The 17,822-nt window shown below is 57.7% G+C and overlaps 5 protein-coding genes across 5 annotated transcripts; all 5 read right to left on the reverse strand.

Annotated features, from left to right (window-relative positions):
- Positions 1 to 419: 419 nt before the first annotated feature.
- B0H64DRAFT_235564 (Sucrase/ferredoxin-like-domain-containing protein) lies at positions 420 to 1,763 on the reverse strand. The gene is made up of 2 exons (XM_062799786.1): positions 1,331 to 1,763; positions 420 to 1,224 (listed from the first exon to the last, which is right to left on the reverse strand). Exons 1-2 carry the CDS (start codon positions 1,655 to 1,657, stop codon positions 439 to 441), a joined length of 1,113 nt encoding a protein of 370 aa, XP_062656220.1. The 5' UTR covers positions 1,658 to 1,763; the 3' UTR covers positions 420 to 438.
- Positions 1,764 to 2,167: 404 nt separating this feature from the next.
- B0H64DRAFT_235562 (uncharacterized protein) lies at positions 2,168 to 5,170 on the reverse strand. Its single transcript, XM_062799785.1, has 2 exons — positions 4,762 to 5,170; positions 2,168 to 4,700 (listed from the first exon to the last, which is right to left on the reverse strand). Exons 1-2 carry the CDS (start codon positions 4,975 to 4,977, stop codon positions 2,550 to 2,552), a joined length of 2,367 nt encoding a protein of 788 aa, XP_062656221.1. The 5' UTR covers positions 4,978 to 5,170; the 3' UTR covers positions 2,168 to 2,549.
- A 1,826-nt stretch (positions 5,171 to 6,996) lies between these two features.
- B0H64DRAFT_329283 (uncharacterized protein) lies at positions 6,997 to 9,439 on the reverse strand (the record flags this gene model as incomplete). Its single annotated transcript, XM_062800874.1, has 2 exons — positions 6,997 to 8,274; positions 8,333 to 9,439. The coding sequence occupies 2 exons, from the start codon at positions 9,437 to 9,439 to the stop codon at positions 6,997 to 6,999; spliced, it is 2,385 nt and encodes a 794-aa protein (XP_062656222.1).
- A 458-nt stretch (positions 9,440 to 9,897) lies between these two features.
- B0H64DRAFT_407481 (polyubiquitin) lies at positions 9,898 to 11,161 on the reverse strand. The gene is made up of 2 exons (XM_062804567.1): positions 11,041 to 11,161; positions 9,898 to 10,945 (listed from the first exon to the last, which is right to left on the reverse strand). The coding sequence occupies exons 1-2, from the start codon at positions 11,060 to 11,062 to the stop codon at positions 10,050 to 10,052; spliced, it is 918 nt and encodes a 305-aa protein (XP_062656223.1). The 5' UTR covers positions 11,063 to 11,161; the 3' UTR covers positions 9,898 to 10,049.
- A 2,669-nt stretch (positions 11,162 to 13,830) lies between these two features.
- Positions 13,831 to 16,380, reverse strand: B0H64DRAFT_445625 (uncharacterized protein; the record flags this gene model as incomplete). The annotated part of the gene is made up of 2 exons (XM_062806856.1): positions 13,831 to 13,931; positions 13,986 to 16,380. The coding sequence occupies 2 exons, from the start codon at positions 16,378 to 16,380 to the stop codon at positions 13,831 to 13,833; spliced, it is 2,496 nt and encodes an 831-aa protein (XP_062656224.1).
- Positions 16,381 to 17,822: the final 1,442 nt, after the last annotated feature.

Consider the following 17,822-nt stretch of genomic DNA (forward strand, 5'->3'; position numbering starts at 1 on the left):
CGTGACTTTCTTGACAGGTACAGGAACGGGTGGTGGCAAGTAGGGATGTTCCAAGTCGGTCGTGTTGGGCGTGATGAGACCCTGCCGGTTGTTTACAAGGGGCCGTTGCTCAGCAACCTGCACTGCGCCCGCACCCCATTTCTGCTTCCCTGGGCAATCGCGCGGGCCGCTCGGTCGGGCGTGCCCCGCAGCACCCCCACTTCCCCGCATCGTGTTGACAGCCCGCCGTTGAGCGGTCAAGAATTGGAGAAGCTTGGCTGTGACAGAACAGTGAACACACACGGTCACACCAGTCCTCGAGCAGTCGCACCATTTTGATCCATTTTGAGTCCATTTTGAGGTTGCACACTTTTTTGGGCAATTCTGCTTACTGTGTATGCATGTACAGTCTGTACTGTTGATCCTCAACGAGGATTCCGAGCCGCTGACTCCGCAGCATCACCAGCTCATCAACCCCTTCCCCCGGTCAAACCCGCCGCGCAGCTGCCTCTCGGGCTTCACCACTTTCCCCTGCAGTATCGTGAACTTGACGATGCCCTCACAATCCTCCGGCCGCACCCTTGCAAGCCAGATGCACTGCGCCGCTCCGACATCTCCCTCCTCCACCACATCCCCTTTCCCGTTTTCCCCATTATCCTCTTCCTTTGCCACCGTCGACTCTCCCTCCTTTTCAGCACCCTCCTTATCACCTCCCTCCTGCTTTCCCCCCTCCTTTTTGGCCCCCACCTCCCCTCCTTCCTCCCCCCTCCGATAAACCATAACATTCGCACTATACTTATGCCCCCCGACATGGCTAATAAAATAAATCCCCACCCCTCCCGGCCTTTCATCATCCAGATCCCGATACAGCCCCAGCGGCTGCAGGTGGCGCTGGAACTCGCGGCGCAGCAGCGGGGCGGACTGGCCGCAGCGGGCGTCGCGCGTCTTTTGGCTGCACAGCAGGACGATCGCGCGGTGCGGGCACGCGCGCGTCGTCAGGTCCTTGATGGCCGCGGGGGTGCCCTCGGGGAGGGGTGCCGGCAGGGAGCGCGGGAGGGTGATGGGGGCCAGCGGGCTGGCGGTGGTGGGCGCGTGCGAGACGATGGAGGTGAGGAGCGTGGGGACGGTCGCGGGCGTCACGTTCTCGATGATGGTGAAGGCGGGGAGAAGGAGGACGGTCGTCGGTTCCGAGTAGGAGGTGGTGTTGTGCGGCGTGGGGATGTTGGAGGCGGAGAGCATGAGGCGCTGTTAGGGGGGGTGGGGGCCGGCTGTCAGTAACCACGGCAGGTACGGGTACGAAGTAGGTTCATGATGATGAGAGAAGGCAAGGACGTGGGCGGCCGCAACATACCCCGTTTGTTGGTCCCTTGGCGGCATCAATGGCCTGCATGACGCTGCCCTTCTCGTCGGCGACGTTGTGCACCCAGTCGGTCTTGCCCGTCGCCACCAGGACGTGTGTGCTCCACCCTTTAATGAACCCGTACAGGTCGTCCCCCTCTTCGACCTTGAACCCCTTCGGGTACCGTATCGAACAGCTGCTGCAGTCGTGATCGCAGTCCTCGCCGTCGACGGCCTTGTCGACCTTGGTGAACAAGTCGTGCATCGACGCCTTGCTGCCCGAGTCGCCGATGGCAAACGCCTTGGCGCTGTTGATGAGCGATTTGATTGTGCCTGCCATTTTGTTTGAGAGCTCTGTCGTTCCGTGGCGAGAGAAGCTACAGCTGGGGATTTACAAAGTCAGGCATAGAAAAGCTTCCTGAACCTTTAGCACAGGTGCCCGAACCCGCGGACGGGATGGTGGGCCTGCGACTAATAAAACAAAAGCTCTGAAACGAAATGGCCGAAGCCGTGTGTTCTATTCGGTGTTTTTTATCGGAGCTAACGGACTAAGTTAGGTGGAGCACGAGAGGATATCTGCATTCGCGCGCATCTTCTCCCGTTAGTTAGTCAGTTATCCCCGCCAAATCATCATTCTGGAGTTGGACAGTGCAAACATTCCCCCACAAACTCACTAAAAATACCGGCGGCCTCGTAACGCCGAGCAAGAATCCCACATCGGGCGGCCAGCGGCAGCGGAAATGGCGGCGGCTTGCGCGGGGATTGCGTAATGATCCGCAAGCTAGGGCGGGATCCGTAATGGGGGGCTGGCTGACACCCATGATCTTACATAACTGAGCGGTCGCTTATCAGATCATCAGACAAGCAGGGTGGCAGGGCTAGCGGGGTACTAGTACAGTAATCGTGAGGACCAAGTTTCTCTACAGAGGTATTGCCCCGTTTCCCGCGCCAGAATTCTCTAACCGAACACATCTCGAGCCCGGACCTAGGTAACCAACAGGCCCAGAATAACCGTCAATCACCCCGCTCATCCGAGCCCCGTTTTGTGTATAAAAAAACAACCAGCCGCCCCCGACGATAAGACTAAATAAAACCAGCGCTCCCGATATTTTAGCCCAAAAAAAGCGGAAACTCGATTACACGATCCCCATCGTCTCATAGAGGTAGTCTAGACAGAACAATCATCCAGCCCGAGTTCAACAATACCCCAGGAGCAGGCGAGCCGACAGACCCTATTTCGCCTTCCTCGACTCCTCATACTCCAGTAGCACGGACCCCGACGTGCTCTCCACGCTCTCCCCCTCGTCGCTGCTGAGCCCGTCCCCGTCGGCGAGCGACATCCGCCTCTTTTCGCTCTGCCGCCGCCTGAACTCGCCGCGCTCGCGCATCGCCTGGCGGATCTTGCGGTTCGCCTGGTCGAACCCCTCCTTACTGTCCAGGGTGGTGAACCCGCTGACGGGGAACCCGGCCGACCCCAGCCCACCGCCGGCACTGCTGCTACGGCTCCGGTTACGGCTGGGCGGGCGCGTGGCGAAGATGGGTGCTTGACCGATGTTGCTAAACGACTCGTTGCGCGGGATCGCTCGGCTCGATTGCGTGGTGCTACGCCGGGTGATCGTCGGGCTGCCGGGGCCAGGCGACGACGCGCCGCTCTGGCTACGGGAGTGGGCCGGGGAGCTCGGCGCCGAACCCGTGTGGTTGATGAAAGCGTTGCTCACGTCGGCCGAGGCGCCCCGCTTGTAGGCGTCAAAGACCAGACGCGTGTGCTCGAAATCGGGGAACATCTCCGGGCCGATCTGGTTGATGATGTCTGTGACTTGGGCGCTGAGCTCGGCGCGGCGCTCGCGGAGTTGGCTGATGCTGTAGCTAGACGACGGGTTGATGCAGAGGGCCAGCGGCCTGAGCGACTTGAGGATGTCCATACCCACCTCGCCGAACCGCAGTGCCGCAAACGTGATGGAGGGGAAGACAATCCAACCTGCCCAGAACACGGACCAGAGGGATACCCAGTCGGGGACACGCCCGCCGAGCCGGTCCACGTAAACCAGGTACATGGTGGTGAATGTGTAAATGCCGTAGAGGATCGGCGCAAGAGCCAACGAAACCAGGAGCTTCCATGTCGCAATGACATCCTTGCCCTGGATTTTGACCGAAGAACCAGCGAGTGCGGTTTTTGCCTTTTGGTGGCTAATGTACTTTGTCGCTATGAATATGGGCGCGAAGAGAATGAGTCCCGGTAGCACGCCCGCCGAGAGGATGATGAGTTTGATCAGTCGGTAGAAGAAGGTGAAAACGACGATGGGCCACGACATTTTGCCATATTCGACTTGATGGTCGCGGATGTTGAGGTACCGAAGCTGCCTATTGTATTCGGTAACCGACTCTTTGAGCTTGATGATGCGTGGGTCATCCTTGTACTTTTCGTAACCCATGGCGAGCCGGCGGTTCAGCTCCACGACTACGGGTAGCGGGAGCTTCTTGCCGGTGGGGTTGTACAACCTACGCGCAGCTTGGATCACCATCAGGGTGTCGTAATCGGGCGTCGAGACGGTGACAGCGCCCAACGAGGAGTGAACCATGTCCAGAAGTTGGCCGATGGCGTCTCGCCTCTTGTTGTTCTTGTACAGGTCGACAAGCTTGGCAGGGACCTCAAAAGGGGGACCGAATTCTACCACAGCTCGTGAACGGAACTTGTGGGCGTGGAAGTAGTTCATGCCAACCGGCACGATCCTAAGGCCGCAATCGGGATCCTCAGCGAGTGTCCCAAGGGCCATGATGGCCACGCCCGCCTTGAGCGGGAGCAGCTCGGTGCGGTCGTGGCTACCACCCTCTGGGAAGATGCCGACGCACCCGCCCGACTTGAGACGGTCAAACACGGCCTGGTAGACCTTGGACTGATCAATGTGAGGGGCGAGCTTGTACTTCGTTCCCTGGTAGCCCGGCTTTGGGCCGTCGGTGTCAACGCTTGTAAGGTTGCCGTTGTCGTCAATATCGTCTCGCGCGGTGAGCTGAGTTACGGCAAGCTTGCCCTTGAAGGCGCGCTTGATCCGGATTTCTTCAGGGCCGAGAATGGCTGCAACGTCGACGCTCGCCCCGCTCTGGCCCTTCGCGGACGGGAGGAAGAGCATGCCGCCAACCTCGGCTTGCTTCTCAAAGTTTGTGCCAATACCGCGAATAAGGGTCGGGTCGTTGATAGGATCAGGGAGGTAAATAGTCCCCTGCCCGGCTTTCGCCGAGTCTTGCGCCCGGCCGACAGGAACGGAGCCAACCTGGCGAGATGCCCACCCGATGAAACCGTGGACCGATTTCTGCGCGATGAGCAGGGAGACGCGGCGTTTCGCCTCAATCTTTAGGGTTCGTTGGAGGATAAGGGCATCGACGAACTACAGCACAAGAAACATCGTTAACTTATAGTTAGGGGCAGAAAGAGGGAGAAACGCCTACCTGGTTGGCATGTGGTGCTGCGACGAAGAGCACCGGGCCGTGTCGGGGGACCTTCCAGGCACCACGGGGGTGCACCTCACGGAAGAAGAAGTCTGCCAGTACAGACATTATCCACAAAAAACCATCATATTTCCAGTTGCTCATGGGGTAGAGCTCCTTGGGAGCAGCTGGCGAGGTTGCGCTCTGTTGAGCCTGTCTTGGTGTCTCGGAAGACATGGCGATGGTGTGGCGGGGAGGTGTAGAGCGGATTGTGTGTGAAGAGATAGCTCTCTTGCGCCCTTTATGTTAATAGGGCGGGGGGGCGGAGAGCGTGACTCGCAGACAAGAATTCGTCGCCTTGGAGTCGTCCGGCTTTGTCTGCTATTTCGATGCTCGATATCGTGTCAGCCGGGGAAGCTCGAACTTCCACCGTTTTTTTCCCCAGTGGCAGCGGCTTAGCGAGAGGAAAGCGAAAAGTGGCCCAATTAGCTCAATCGTTTTTTGTTTGATGGGAGCTCAGCCGATCGATCGGTGTACATGTAACGTGATTGAGCCTATTTGGTGATTTAATTGTCGAAGTCGGCAGGAGGTTGAGCTCGATGCAACGACACCAAATCCAGACCGTCATGCGCGACTCGCAGCCGTTAGACAGTTAGTGGGGCAACCGTCTCGCAGCGCCCTGCAAGCATCAAGGTGAGAGATAAGGAGGAGGTATCGATAACAACACGTCTGAACGGAAGTATCGAGGGTATCAAAAGAAAGAAAGAAGGACCAAAGCCGTCGCGATACGGGTTTGATGAAACGAGAAAGGTTGGAATGTTCGAACAGGAGGCGACAGGATGTGAATGCGACAGAACAAATTCGGTTCAGTTGCCGACCAAGCAGCAAAAATATGTGGGTCCCAACGATGTCATCCCCACTCTCTGCGCCCAAGCTCCTCCTGAGCCGTTGGCCCGGGCGTCTCGGTGCGCGTTCTGGTGCAGACAGTGCCACCCCCAGAAAGCTCCCTCAGGGGGCGTCCATTGGCTGGCGGGGAAGCCAGTGGCCAGAAACAGCTGAAGCCCCCAAAAGGCACTGCAGTCGACACCCGCATGCATTCGCACGTTCCAGCACGTTGAACAAGGCATAATGCGGCAAATGCAGCTGCGTGTGACCAACGCCAACCAGAACCGGAAAGGCGTGATGCAGAATTCTCAACAATTCGCCATCCAGAGGATTGATGGGGAGAGAGCACGTCGAGAGAAAGCCTTTGACGTACATCCGAGACTGTCAGGTCGGTTTCTGACAGCACCGTTTTTCTCGACCCCTCCATTCGCTTCTCTGGGTCATCCCCCGGAGAAAACTTGTAATTTGCGAGATAGCGATTTATTGCTGCGATACGGAGCGTTCCACCGCCCACCGGCGAACCCGTTCTGTCGACATACCTATCTCGGACTGAAAACCGACACAGCAACCTCACCCGCGCATGGAGGAACTCCCGGATCTTGTCACCATTGCTTGAGAATCCGAAAACGGCGTTGCCGGTCAAAACGACCGCAGCGCTCCTCGCCACACCGCAACACAGTTCTGGCGAGTTATTTTGTCCGCCCCTTGCATCGAATGCGCCCATCCCTCGGTCCCGTCTCTCGGTGTCACCGTGACCGGGCCGTTCACGTCTTGCCAAGACTTGACAGGGCAGAAGTCCCAGCATCCAACCTAACCCATATTGGTGATAGTAAGGTAACTCACCCATGCGCTTTTGCATGTGACTTTCGATCTCCGTGCTCGCGACGTGGAGATTGGGGATATGGCAAGGAAGGAGAACGGTCACCCCATCGACAAAAAGAAGCCGGTCTCCATTCCAAGTGCAGAATTTCGACCAAATCTCGACTGCAGGAATGAAATGAAGGCATCCGAACGCTTGAGAAACTGTATTTACTCAGTTTACTTTTTTCATACTCGAGAACGATCGTTTATTTGGCTCAATTTTTTAGCTAATTTCCTTTGGAATTCGTCTTTGTTGGTCAGAGGATGTATACAGAATATGTACACAGTATCATAAGAAAGAATGTACGGCAAGAAAAAAAAGGAAGAAAAATATCATGTCAATATCGCACGAAGCTCGGCTGAACATAGTTATTGGGCTGAAGGATGCTGTCCCGCTGTATTGGAACTCGACGACGGAATCATCAGTAGCCGTTGCGTATTGTACTAGTGTGATACTGGGCTACATCCATCATAACTCATCACACAGTCGAACCGTTGCCCCAAACACTCTCACTTCTTCCTCCCCTTCCCCTTCCTCTTCCCCCCACTCCCCTCGGGAACACCAACAGTCCCGTCCTCCAGCTCAGCCTGCTCGACCATCCCCCCCCTCTCCATCTCGCGCAGCTTCTCCTGCCCACTGATAAACATGCTCAAATCCCGATTCATCTCCTTGAGCTCCTCATTCTCCGCCCTTAGCTGGTCCAGCATCTTGCCCGTGCCCTCGGACTCGCTCTTGATGTGCTCGATGCGCGTCATCAGGCCCGCGCTGACCTCCTTCTCCTCCTGGAGCGCCCGGCCCAGGCTGCGCGCCAGCTCGGCCGACTTGGCCGCGCGGGCCTTCTCCCGGCCGAGCTCCTTCTCCAGCGCGGGCACCGTCTCGTCCCTCAGCGCCCGGTGCTCGTCGCGCAGCGCGGCGAGCTGTGTCAGCGCCTCGGCGGCCCGGCCCGAGGCCGATTCCGCCGCCGCCGACGCCTGCGCCGCCTTGTCTGCCGCCTTGTTGACCATCTCCTCGAAGTACACGCGCTGGCTCTCGAGCTGGCTGGTCAGGAGGTGCGTGTACTCCATGCCGATGTTGTCGAGCTTGGCGCGCGGGACGACGTCCTCTTGGTGTGGACCGCCCCCGCCCCCGCCCCCGCCGGGTGCTGCTGCAGTGGCCGCCCTGGCCTGCCGGTCGTTGGTGGTGTTCCGCGGCAGCTCGACCACCTTCCCGTCGCCCTTGTCGCGGATCAGCCGGTGCACCCACATGTCGCCGGCGTAGTCCCAGACGTGCTGGGTCTGGAGCTCGAGGCTGAAGCTGTGCGCCGTCGTCTTCCAGTGCTCCTTGGCGTGGCCGCCGTTGTAGCGCCCGCAGCCGACGTTGCCGCAGATCAGGCAGATCCAGAGGTCGTCGGTGCAGTTACAGTTGTTGCAAATGTTGGAAACGCCGGAACCGAACGGCTGTGAGTACGGGTTGTCGGGATCGTACTCCTCGGTGGGTTTGGGGTTCGTCGCCCGGCAGACGGGGCATCCCGAACCTTTCCATGTCTGCAGGCATGTACAGTGAAATACGTGTTGGCAGAGTGTCGTCATCAGGCCGGAGGTATCGTCCATGCGCTCGAGGCATACCGTGCAAGTCGGGAGCTCGATGAGGTTAGGAGTCGGCGGTGGGAACGGCTTGAGGGAGTTGGCTAGCGGGGAGGTAGGTGAGAAGCGGTCGTTGTTCCCCTCGGAATGTTTTCTTTGGGTGTTGGTCTCGTTCGGTGTCTCGACTGTGATCGACTTGATGAAAGTGACATGGCAGATTTCGGTCTATTCCATAGTCAGCAAACCAGCCTCTCACAGTTAGAAAGTTTGGGGGATAACTCACTTCCACGCTATCAAACGGCTTCCCGTCAAACTGCTTCCGCCACTCCGCCGCTTTCCAGCTGTCCCGGAACTTCATCAAAACCATGTATCGGTTCACCCTGCCGGTCATGATCATCCGATAATGACTGACATACCCCCTCCACTTCTCCCCAATGAACCCCAAGAAGTCGCTCGGCGACATGTAGCTAGGGACAGCCGGGATGCACAAAATCGTGCCCTCTTCATCAGCCCCGGCGCCATCCTGCCCCTTGCTATTCCCCTCTGTCGGCCCATAATGTGTCTCCTGAACGCCTCCCAACACACCCGGCTCATCACCCTCCCGGTATAGGTGGACAACCCCCCACCCCGCCTCGGTATTTTTAGTCTCCAGCGGGGCGTACCTCGCCTTGGTCGACAGCCCCATGCCGCCCAGATTCGGCCCCAGGCTCGCAGCCGGCGTAGCCGTGGCAGCCGGCGTAGCCGTGGCAGCCGGCTCACCCCCCTCATGCTTGTTGTTGTTGTTGTTCCCCGCCATGACCCCGATATCCCCGCCGCTCGTCGTTCCAGCAGCCCCAGCCAGATCGAAGCTCTCGACCCTGACTCTACCAAAACGCCAATCCCGGACGGCCGTGTGCGGGCCGATGCCGGCCTCGGCCCTCGGCGCCGGCTCGTCCCGCTCGCGGAACCGCCGCGCGCTCCTCCCGGACGACACAGTACCCTCCGGCCCGGCGGCACCGCGGCGCGCGCCGCAGTCGATGACTCTCGAGTTCGCTGGCACGGAAACGGTGCCGCCGCTGTATGTACTCGCCCGGCGGGTGGTGCTCGTGTGTTCGCTATCGCCGTTCGCGTTGGCGCCGTAGGGAGGACCGTCGAGGCTGAGGTCCCACTGGCGCCAGCGCGGGGGGATCGGTTGCGCGGGCTGTTGTCGGGTTCGGGAGCGCGGGTGGGAGGGAAGCTCGTCGAAGATGCTCGCGCCGGGGGCGGGAATCCAGATGTCGTGATCGGATGTGGCGGGTTTGCTGGTGCTGCTGTGGCTAGCTTGGTCGCCTGGCGTGGTCGCGGTCGCGGCCGTACTTGGATCGGGCGTCGCGTACAGCTCAAACTTGAGATGGTAATCGTACGGTGTCATAGCAGCAGGACTACAACTGCGTCGTCAAGTCGGGCCCAAAGGGTGCGCGGCTCGGGTCGCAAGCTGTTGATATGAAGAGAACTGCTGACAGTACGAAGAGAGGTAGGTGGTAATAATGGTGGCAAAGCCTGCGGAGGAGGGGTCACGGAGGTAATGAAGGCCCTGCTTCTCGAAGCTTGCGGTCTCTTGCAGCACTGGCAAGCTGCATCATGGATCAATCGTGTTTGCCCCGTCAATTATTTGCATCGCTGGAGAAAATTAAAATTTTGGATGAATTGCTTCCCCGTCGCTTTGGTATGCCGCAACTTGAACTTTCAGGGTCGCTTGACGCGCTAGGATATGCACTCCGAAAACGACCCCGCAGCGCAGCGCGTCACCGCCCAGTGCCAGTGTGTTTAAGCGCATCATTTCATCATCAAGAATCATCAATCACATCGCATCGCAAACGCACGTTTTAGTGAGACCCAAATCGAGTCTATTCGTCAAAGGTATCTCAATGGTACCGTGTCGTGATGCTATTAGAAAAGCGAGAATTCCCGTGGTCGCTTATTGCTGACCCTCCCAGAACCGCTTCCACCGTCATGTCCCCCATTCCCAGGACCCCAACTGCTTACTGGCCACCACGGAGACGCAGCACCAAGTGCAGAGTGCTCTCCTTCTGGATGTTGTAGTCAGACAGTGTCCTGCCATCCTCCAACTGCTTGCCCGCAAAGATCAACCGCTGCTGGTCCGGGGGGATGCCCTCCTTGTCCTGAATCTTGGACTTCACGTTGTCGATCGTGTCCGAAGATTCCACCTCCAGAGTAATTGTCTTCCCTGTGAGGGTCTTGACGAAAATCTGCATACCACCGCGAAGCCGGAGTACCAAGTGGAGGGTGCTCTCCTTCTGAATGTTGTAGTCGGACAGAGTCCGGCCATCCTCCAACTGCTTACCAGCAAAGATGAGACGCTGCTGGTCAGGCGGGATACCCTCCTTGTCCTGGATCTTGGACTTCACATTGTCGATCGTGTCCGAAGACTCAACCTCCAGTGTGATGGTCTTCCCCGTCAGAGTCTTGACAAAGATCTGCATACCACCGCGCAGGCGCAGGACAAGGTGCAGGGTGGACTCCTTCTGAATGTTGTAATCCGAAAGAGTGCGTCCATCCTCGAGTTGCTTGCCGGCGAAAATCAGGCGCTGCTGGTCAGGAGGGATGCCCTCCTTATCCTGGATCTTCGACTTGACGTTGTCGATGGTATCGGAGGACTCCACCTCGAGGGTGATCGTCTTGCCGGTCAGGGTCTTGACGAAGATCTGCATACCGCCACGGAGACGGAGGACGAGGTGGAGCGTCGACTCCTTTTGAATGTTGTAGTCGGAAAGGGTGCGGCCATCCTCCAGTTGCTTGCCCGCGAAAATCAGGCGCTGCTGGTCGGGCGGGATACCCTCCTTGTCTTGAATCTTCGACTTGACGTTGTCGATGGTATCAGAGGACTCCACCTCAAGGGTGATGGTCTTGCCAGTCACTAGTTCAGTAGTTAGTATTGAGTCAAAGGGCGGGGAACGGAGCGCGCCTGGTGATGACGCCCGACCGTGCACTGGAATGGCGGTCGCAACTTACAAGTCTTGACGAAGATCTGCATGTTTGCAGGTATTCTTATCGGTCTCAAGTATTTGTTTGTGTGTGTGTGGAGGAAGAATTATGCCTCTCGGTAGCGGAGCAAAGGAAGTCGATGATGTTTGAGGGAAGAGAAAGATCCGGGTGGTAGAGGAAACTGGGCTGGGTTAAATACTATCGGGCAGGGAGGTTGACTGCGGCAGGCTGCCGCCGAAGAGCGGGGCTGTGAATGCGTCAGGAAGGCGCAACAGCCGCACAGCGGTCAATGCGACGTGAAAGAAGTGGGGCGAAGTCACCAGAACAGGCCAGACAGGCGGTGCACAATGGAGGCAAATCGAACAGCCTTGCCGTTTCGGTCTTTCTTGCCACAGCGCACACGCGCTGAATCAGCAGGCAAATGTAGGTATGTTTGCTCCGTCCATTGATCATAGATTTTCCACTCCAAAAAGTAATCTGTGTTATTGTGAAACCGTTGGCTTCTGCTCCACAACTCGTTCCTCTGTTGGGAGCAGAACAACGTGTGAGCCTGTCTGCAGTCACCACCAACCACCCCGGTCCTAGCGCCAACGGCCTCAGCTCCGCCCCCGCATTTCCTGATGGGCCCGGCGAGGCCGGTGACGTGGTCGGCGAATATTGCAAACGCCGGCCAGCCCGTCGAGATGTGCCACTTTCAAGTCGTGGCCAACTCGATATTTTGGATAGCAAGATGCATTAACGATCTCCAACCGACCGCTTGTAGTTTGTTGGCTTCCGAGACGGCCACCTAACACGGAGACCAGGCCGAGCGGGGCGGTTTTTTGCCCCGTCGGGCAGTTCCCGTTACGATCGGGCAAGCAGGTCTCAGACTGCGATTCTTCCCGCTCTATCGGGAGAGTACACGGTATTTTGGACTGCGCCGGGTGTGCTCGGGCTGCTTATCGGGCATTGCTCGAAATGCTTTTGCTCTCTCGCACCGTCCTTCGACTCCCAGCCCCTCCCCACTTCCCGAGAGGACCTCTTCCTCGGGAGCAGGCAAAGAGGCACGAAAATACTCTTGCCCTGCGCCTTCCGAAAGGGAAAGTCGTGCAATAAGGGTAAAGTTGCGGTGTAACTGGCCCTATCGAGGAGGGACTTCATGCATCGGACCCGAAACGCTCAAATCGCGCCATTCTGTCGGCAGGAACCCCAGCAGGAACTGTCATCTGATCGACGTCATCGCGCGTTCGCCAAGGGGCTCCATATCGTCCCTGTCAATCACTCCATGTAATCCGGCAACGCTCTAAACGGCGCCGTTCAGAGATTAAAAAAGGAAAAAGAAAAGAGAGAAAGAAAGAAACAAAATGGCGAGGCTGATATCACCGTTGTACGAATACATTCCACACATTTCCCCAGTCAAGAAAAACCGAGTCCCACATCATCATGACAATTCCCTGGCCCCAACTTAGAAGCCAATTTGCATTCGAACCCCTCTTACGCCTGTGTGTGTGCGGCGAGGACTGAGCATCGCGTATATTTGCGTTGATATTTCTGATTATTCGAAGGCGCTTAATAATCCCACAACCCCTTCAACCTCGCATCAGCCCAAAAAGGGGCAGCGGGCCGCAACACACCATACCACCCCCTCCCAAAAAGAGTCCATGATGGAGGGGCGGAAGCGGTTTATCGTGGCCCGGGATGCCCGAGCGACTGCGGGTAACCGGTAGGAACTGCCAATAGTTGTCCCTGGGACTGGGCACTTGTAAAAGGTGTGGGAGAGATGGAGATGCAGTCATCTATCAGAAAAAGCAAAATAGCCGAAGCGCAATGAGATGGACCACAGTGTCTGGTGCGTGATGTAGGGCGCTTCGGTTTATGCACGGTGGGGTACCTTGAGGGCATCGACAACCAAGCCACACCTACTACCGAGTCTCACAGTAAGTAGTATCGATCCTCGAAACAGTCGGTCAATTCAAGGCGATTCATCCAAGTCTCAACTCCGGTTATCCACGACTCCTCGTTATCCACCCACCGCTCAATACCACACAACTGACACACCCCCATCCAGCAACTAAACGTCCAGGTTGACAACCAAACTCAAACAAGCAGGCACTCCGACACAACAGTCATATACCACATTCACCTCTCAAACCAGCACCGAAACCAATGTAACCAAAAACAGCAAAAGTAAGTCTTTTTCTATGTGCTCTGCGCGTTTCGTCTTCGTGATCCGCGAAGCATCGCCGCGAACTGAAACAAAATCGCCCCAGCAGCATTGCCCATCCATTCTCAATGTCGTTCCCCCGCCCTCTGTGTCCCATTGCCCCCTTTCCTTCGATCGCCGTCCCGCCGAGGGACGGCATTTCACGATCGTCGGTGCTCTGTTGCGGTGCCGGGTGTAGGTGTTGGGCTGCGTAAAATGCGATGTGTATGTATGTGTGCGAGTCTAAACAAATCATCAAGGTGGTAAAAATATTTGTGTGCTTTTGGTCATAACTCAATGCCTTTCCCGTCATCATGGACGTCAGTCATTTCCGTGGTAGCGTGGGTCCCGTCGTGTGGGTTAACCAGCCCAGAGTGAGAGTGCTGAAGATGAAAATAAACAGATAATAACGAGAGTCGTGGCAAGTGAAAATAGAACAGTAGTAAGAGGGAAAAGATGAAGAGACGAAAGACAAGAACGCCGTCGCTCAGCAGCACCAGACAAAATCAAGCAAAACATAAGAGACGGAGATTAAATAGAAATCATAGCCCTCGCAGGTCGAAACAGAGTGTCTATACCATCAACAACGGTGTGTTGTGGCAAAAACAGCATGTCGCAGAAGCAGAGGCAGAAGCCTAGTTGGACCGGATGACCAGCTTCGAAAGCAGCTTGTTTGATAACGAGTCGAAGTCGTAGCGGTCAAACTTGGATTCGGAGCGCGTCCTCAGATATGCCTCTGTATAAAGGGTCAGCTCGTGCCTCATGGAACGAGAGGCGCGTTGTAACTTACCATGCTTAATGACATGCTGCCGTACTTCGGTCATGGCGTCGCAGACAGCGGGGTTGTTGTTGAGCAGCTGGCCGTGCCTCCGGGTGTCCCACTCGGTGAAGGCCGGGAGCTTCTGGGAGATGGCGTGGAACAGGCCGACGATAACGCCGACAGGCACGGTCTCCATGTCGCTGCAGAACTTGTCGACGGCGACCGGGTCGGGGACCCGGTAGTGGCAATCGAACTGAATCTCTTCCCAGACAGCCAGCAGGATGGAAGCGAGCATGAAGATGGTGGGCCAGTTCTTCAACCGCTCTCCGCTGTAAACGCTCGAGTAGAGAGCCGAAAGCTCCTCGAGAATATCCTTCTGCAACTCACGCCACATGTCGGCCATGGCGCACTTGATCTGGAAGTTGATCATGACGGGAGCAACGACCTTGCCGTAGTACTTGGAGTCCTCGTCATCGATCTGACCCTCCATCGGCTCTTCTGTTTGCGGTTGCTCGACCATGGTGATGTGCAGGGTGAGGTTGTAGGCCACAACAAGCTTGAGGGCCTTGCGGATAACGGGGAGTCTCTCCTTGGTGTAGAACCGGTATGCGGTCTTGAAAATGTCGGTGATGAAAGGAGTGCCCTCGAAATGGTCGTCGATGAACTGCTCAAAGCCCTCGTCGATGTGCTTGTCGAGGTACTCGTGCAGGGCTTCCATCGAGATGCCTTCCTGGCCAACATCAAGGCGCTCGGTGCGGATCTCGAAATCAATGGGATCTTGATCTTGGAGGGTCGACTCAACCCAGTCAAGCTGGAAGCAGCTCTCATCCGCCACGTACACCTCACGGACCAGGACCGGGAGGCAGAAGCCGTAACCGTGCGTAATCCACATCAGCGTCTCCTTCTGCGCGAAACCCTTCACGTTGAACACCGACATGCCGCGGCCGAGATGGCGCTCGTAATCGGCCTTCCAGTCCTTCATGAAATAGCCAATGTCCTTGATATCAATCCGCGTGCAAGGAACCTGCCACAGGCGAGCGTGAGAAGGCTGGCAGCCCGCACAAGGCTCGCCCTTGTCGCACGTCTTCTTGAGGAATTTGCACCGAAGACACGCCCTGAGTTTCCGAATCTCGCTAGCCTGCTTGCGTTGCTCCGGGAGCAAGGGGCCGCGCCGCCTGCCCACCTTCTTCTCGCCAGTGCCATCCTTCTTCCCTGTCGATGTCCTCCGGATGACGGGTTTTGTGGCCTTGGCGATAGGGCTCTTCCTAGTCCCCGAATTCCGCCGCGACGGGGGGGACGTAGACCCGGAGCCGCTAGACCCGTTAGCGACCACGGGCCGAGTGGGCGTCACAGTCTTGATGGGCAAGGGCGCCACGGCCGTGGTGGGGCTGATTAGTTCCGGAGATGTCGATGCGTGGTGGTGATGCTCTCCGTGTAAGCAGTTGCGGTGGCTGTTCGTGGGGTCCACGAAGCCGTCGGAGCCCGGCGAGAAGGGAGAGTAAGGGAAGGCAACCTCTTCGTAGCCGTACTCGAGCGAGTTGGCGTCAGACGTCGAGGAATCCGAGTTCGTCCTCAAATGCAGCGTTTGGCTCGGGTTGAAAATTGCCTGGTTTTGGGAATGCTGGGGCTGGGTAAAGGTATCGCAGTTGGGATACATTTCCACCGATGTCCAACCATTGTCGCTGCTCGAGCCCAATGACAGGACCTCGAGGAATGTGCCTGTTGGGGAATGGCTCCCCAGACTCCTCCCCACACGGGGGAGGCCGTCATGCTGCTGAAAGTTGAGTGACTGATCGAAATCCTGCCAGTTTGGCCCCCATTGCATTACCCGCGAAGCGGGATCCATCGGTGGCATGAATGCCGGTTCTAGCCCGAGGCTGGCGTCGAGCGAGGCCTGTGTGGTCGCGGGAAGATATTCCATCTGAGCGGGCTGGAAGTTGGACGCATAGGGATTGAAGTTCATCAAGGCAGGGTCCTGGATGAACTGCGAGAGTTCAGCAGCCCGTTGCTGCTGGGCCTGCAGCGGAAGAGACCAGTCCGGAATGAGGCCCGTGGGATGTGTGTGAGCGGCTGTCTGGTACGGGGACGGCTGTTGTTGGAGCGGGCTCGACATCGTGCTGCTCTGATGCCCTGGCGAACGGGCGCTCTGGTCATCTGGGGATGAGGGCGAGCCGCTGGCCGAGTTAGGCGAATGGATCGACATGGGCGCGCTCACGGTGCCGGTCAGATCGAGGGGCAACCAGTTCGTGACCGGGCTCAAGCTTTGACGGCTCGTCTGCGGCATGGTGGTCAGGGCGGTCGAGGAGAGATCCTGAGACGGGGCGGCCGAGGAAACAGCGGGATAAGAGTAGCGGTCGCGGTGGTCAAACACAAGCTGCTCCAACAGTGCGGCTTCTCCCCCAGCGGTGGTGAAGTCGTAGGTCATGTTGGGCAGATCCGGGAAGGGAACGCAACAGAAAGGGTCGGTCAAAAGGGGATTGGAGAATATTCGGGAGTATTGTCGCGCCGGGCTTGGGACGACGAGGGTGACGAGGGGGACGAGGGGGATGGATGGACACCGCTCTTTTCTCTTGGGATGTCGAGTCGGTCAGGAGGGGTTCGTTGTGCCGGGTCTCTATCCAGCGTTGCGTCGCCGACAAAAAGAGAAACTCGACTCCGCCGAGGACGGGTCCTGGCGCTTTCGTCTGCGTTGCTCGTGGGAAAGGGAAAGGAGGCGGCGCGATAGTCTGGGGAAATCGTGCGGGAGGAACCCTTTCGGGCGTTGGCGAGAGCGTGAGAAAACGCCTTGCTTGGTCCCGGGAGCGGAAGATCGCTGGACTAGAGTGCTGGACGGGGGCGCTGGTGGAGCGCAACGCTGGCCCCCCCGTCCCAGTCGTCGCTCTCTCCCACGCAGCTCGCTCCTGTCGGTTGAGAAGAGGCGGTGAGGGTGCAGCCAAACCCGGTCCTAGGGCCCTCACTGATTGGACCATGCCGCCCCAGATCACGCCTGCCGTGGGTGGGTGCAGGGTCCTGTCATCCAATCATTGGCAGCCACCCGGGCCGCGAATGGTCGAACTCGCACCGCGGGATCGTCGTGGTCTCGCCGCGCCGCACTGTGCTAAGACCTGTCCATCCGCCATCCTACCAGGTTTCCCAGCCCCGCCCGCCGCTGTGCCGACTCACCAACATCGCGGAGTCGGATCCAGGAGAGGCGTGTCGTGCGTGTCAAAATAAGAATTGTGCGAGCCGCCACCAGTTGGCATTTCCGAGCTGAGAGGGAAGTGGTGATTCGGTCGCTGTTAGGTCACAAACCCTCCCGAGGAACAGGTGTGCCGTGCCATTCAATAATCACCACATATCCCAGAGCCTCGTTGCCGTCGTGCCTTTGACGCCCCTGACAGATCTGTATTTTTTGTTATCGAAGTCGGGTGCCCCGGTTCTCGTCAAAGGGATGTCCGAGGCGCATCTTGCATTGATGAACTCGAAGCCTCAAACTCCACAAATCTGAACCACCAGCCGGGATTTTGGTGGTGGGGCAGCTGAGCCCACCTCGATGTCGCGCAGATCGAGTTTCCTCGAGCACGGGCCGAGACGCTGTCCACCAAAACAACAGAAGCAAGCAGATAAGCCATGTGCATTCTCGAGATAAAATGTTCGGGTGTGACGTCTGCGTGTGAGACTCCCATCTCGACTCGGGACGCATTGCGGTGGTGCCTGTGCCTGCGTGGGGAGATGCAACGGCTCCCGTTCCATAGCATGCCCGTGGGAGCATGGCAGTTTCGTTTGACAGTGTTCTCCCTGTTGTGCGATGGCACCTCGGCTTCTACCGAATCAATTCTTCAGGCTGCGCGCCCCCCATTGGCGGCTGAATGCGTTGTCACCGTTGGC

Source organism: Chaetomium fimeti (genome assembly GCF_033439085.1).
Source record: "Chaetomium fimeti strain CBS 168.71 chromosome Unknown B0H64scaffold_7, whole genome shotgun sequence".
In the NCBI taxonomy this organism is placed as follows: domain Eukaryota; kingdom Fungi; phylum Ascomycota; class Sordariomycetes; order Sordariales; family Chaetomiaceae; genus Chaetomium; species Chaetomium fimeti.

Bases quoted from the DNA above. Each gene is read 5' to 3' on its own strand.
- B0H64DRAFT_235564 (XM_062799786.1), bottom strand. From the start codon at position 1,657: ATGGCAGGCACAATCAAATCGCTCATCAACAGCGCCAAGGCGTTTGCC. The intron at 1,225-1,330 runs GTATGTTGCGGC...CCCCCCTAACAG, and splicing joins CCAAGGGACCAACAAACGGG to CGCCTCATGCTCTCCGCCTC.
- B0H64DRAFT_235562 (XM_062799785.1), bottom strand. From the start codon at position 4,977: ATGTCTTCCGAGACACCAAGACAGGCTCAACAGAGCGCAACCTCGCCA. The intron at 4,701-4,761 runs GTAGGCGTTTCT...CTTGTGCTGTAG, and splicing joins CAGCACCACATGCCAACCAG to TTCGTCGATGCCCTTATCCT.
- B0H64DRAFT_407481 (XM_062804567.1), bottom strand. From the start codon at position 11,062: ATGCAGATCTTCGTCAAGACTT. The intron at 10,946-11,040 runs GTAAGTTGCGAC...CTACTGAACTAG, and splicing joins GCAGATCTTCGTCAAGACTT to TGACTGGCAAGACCATCACC.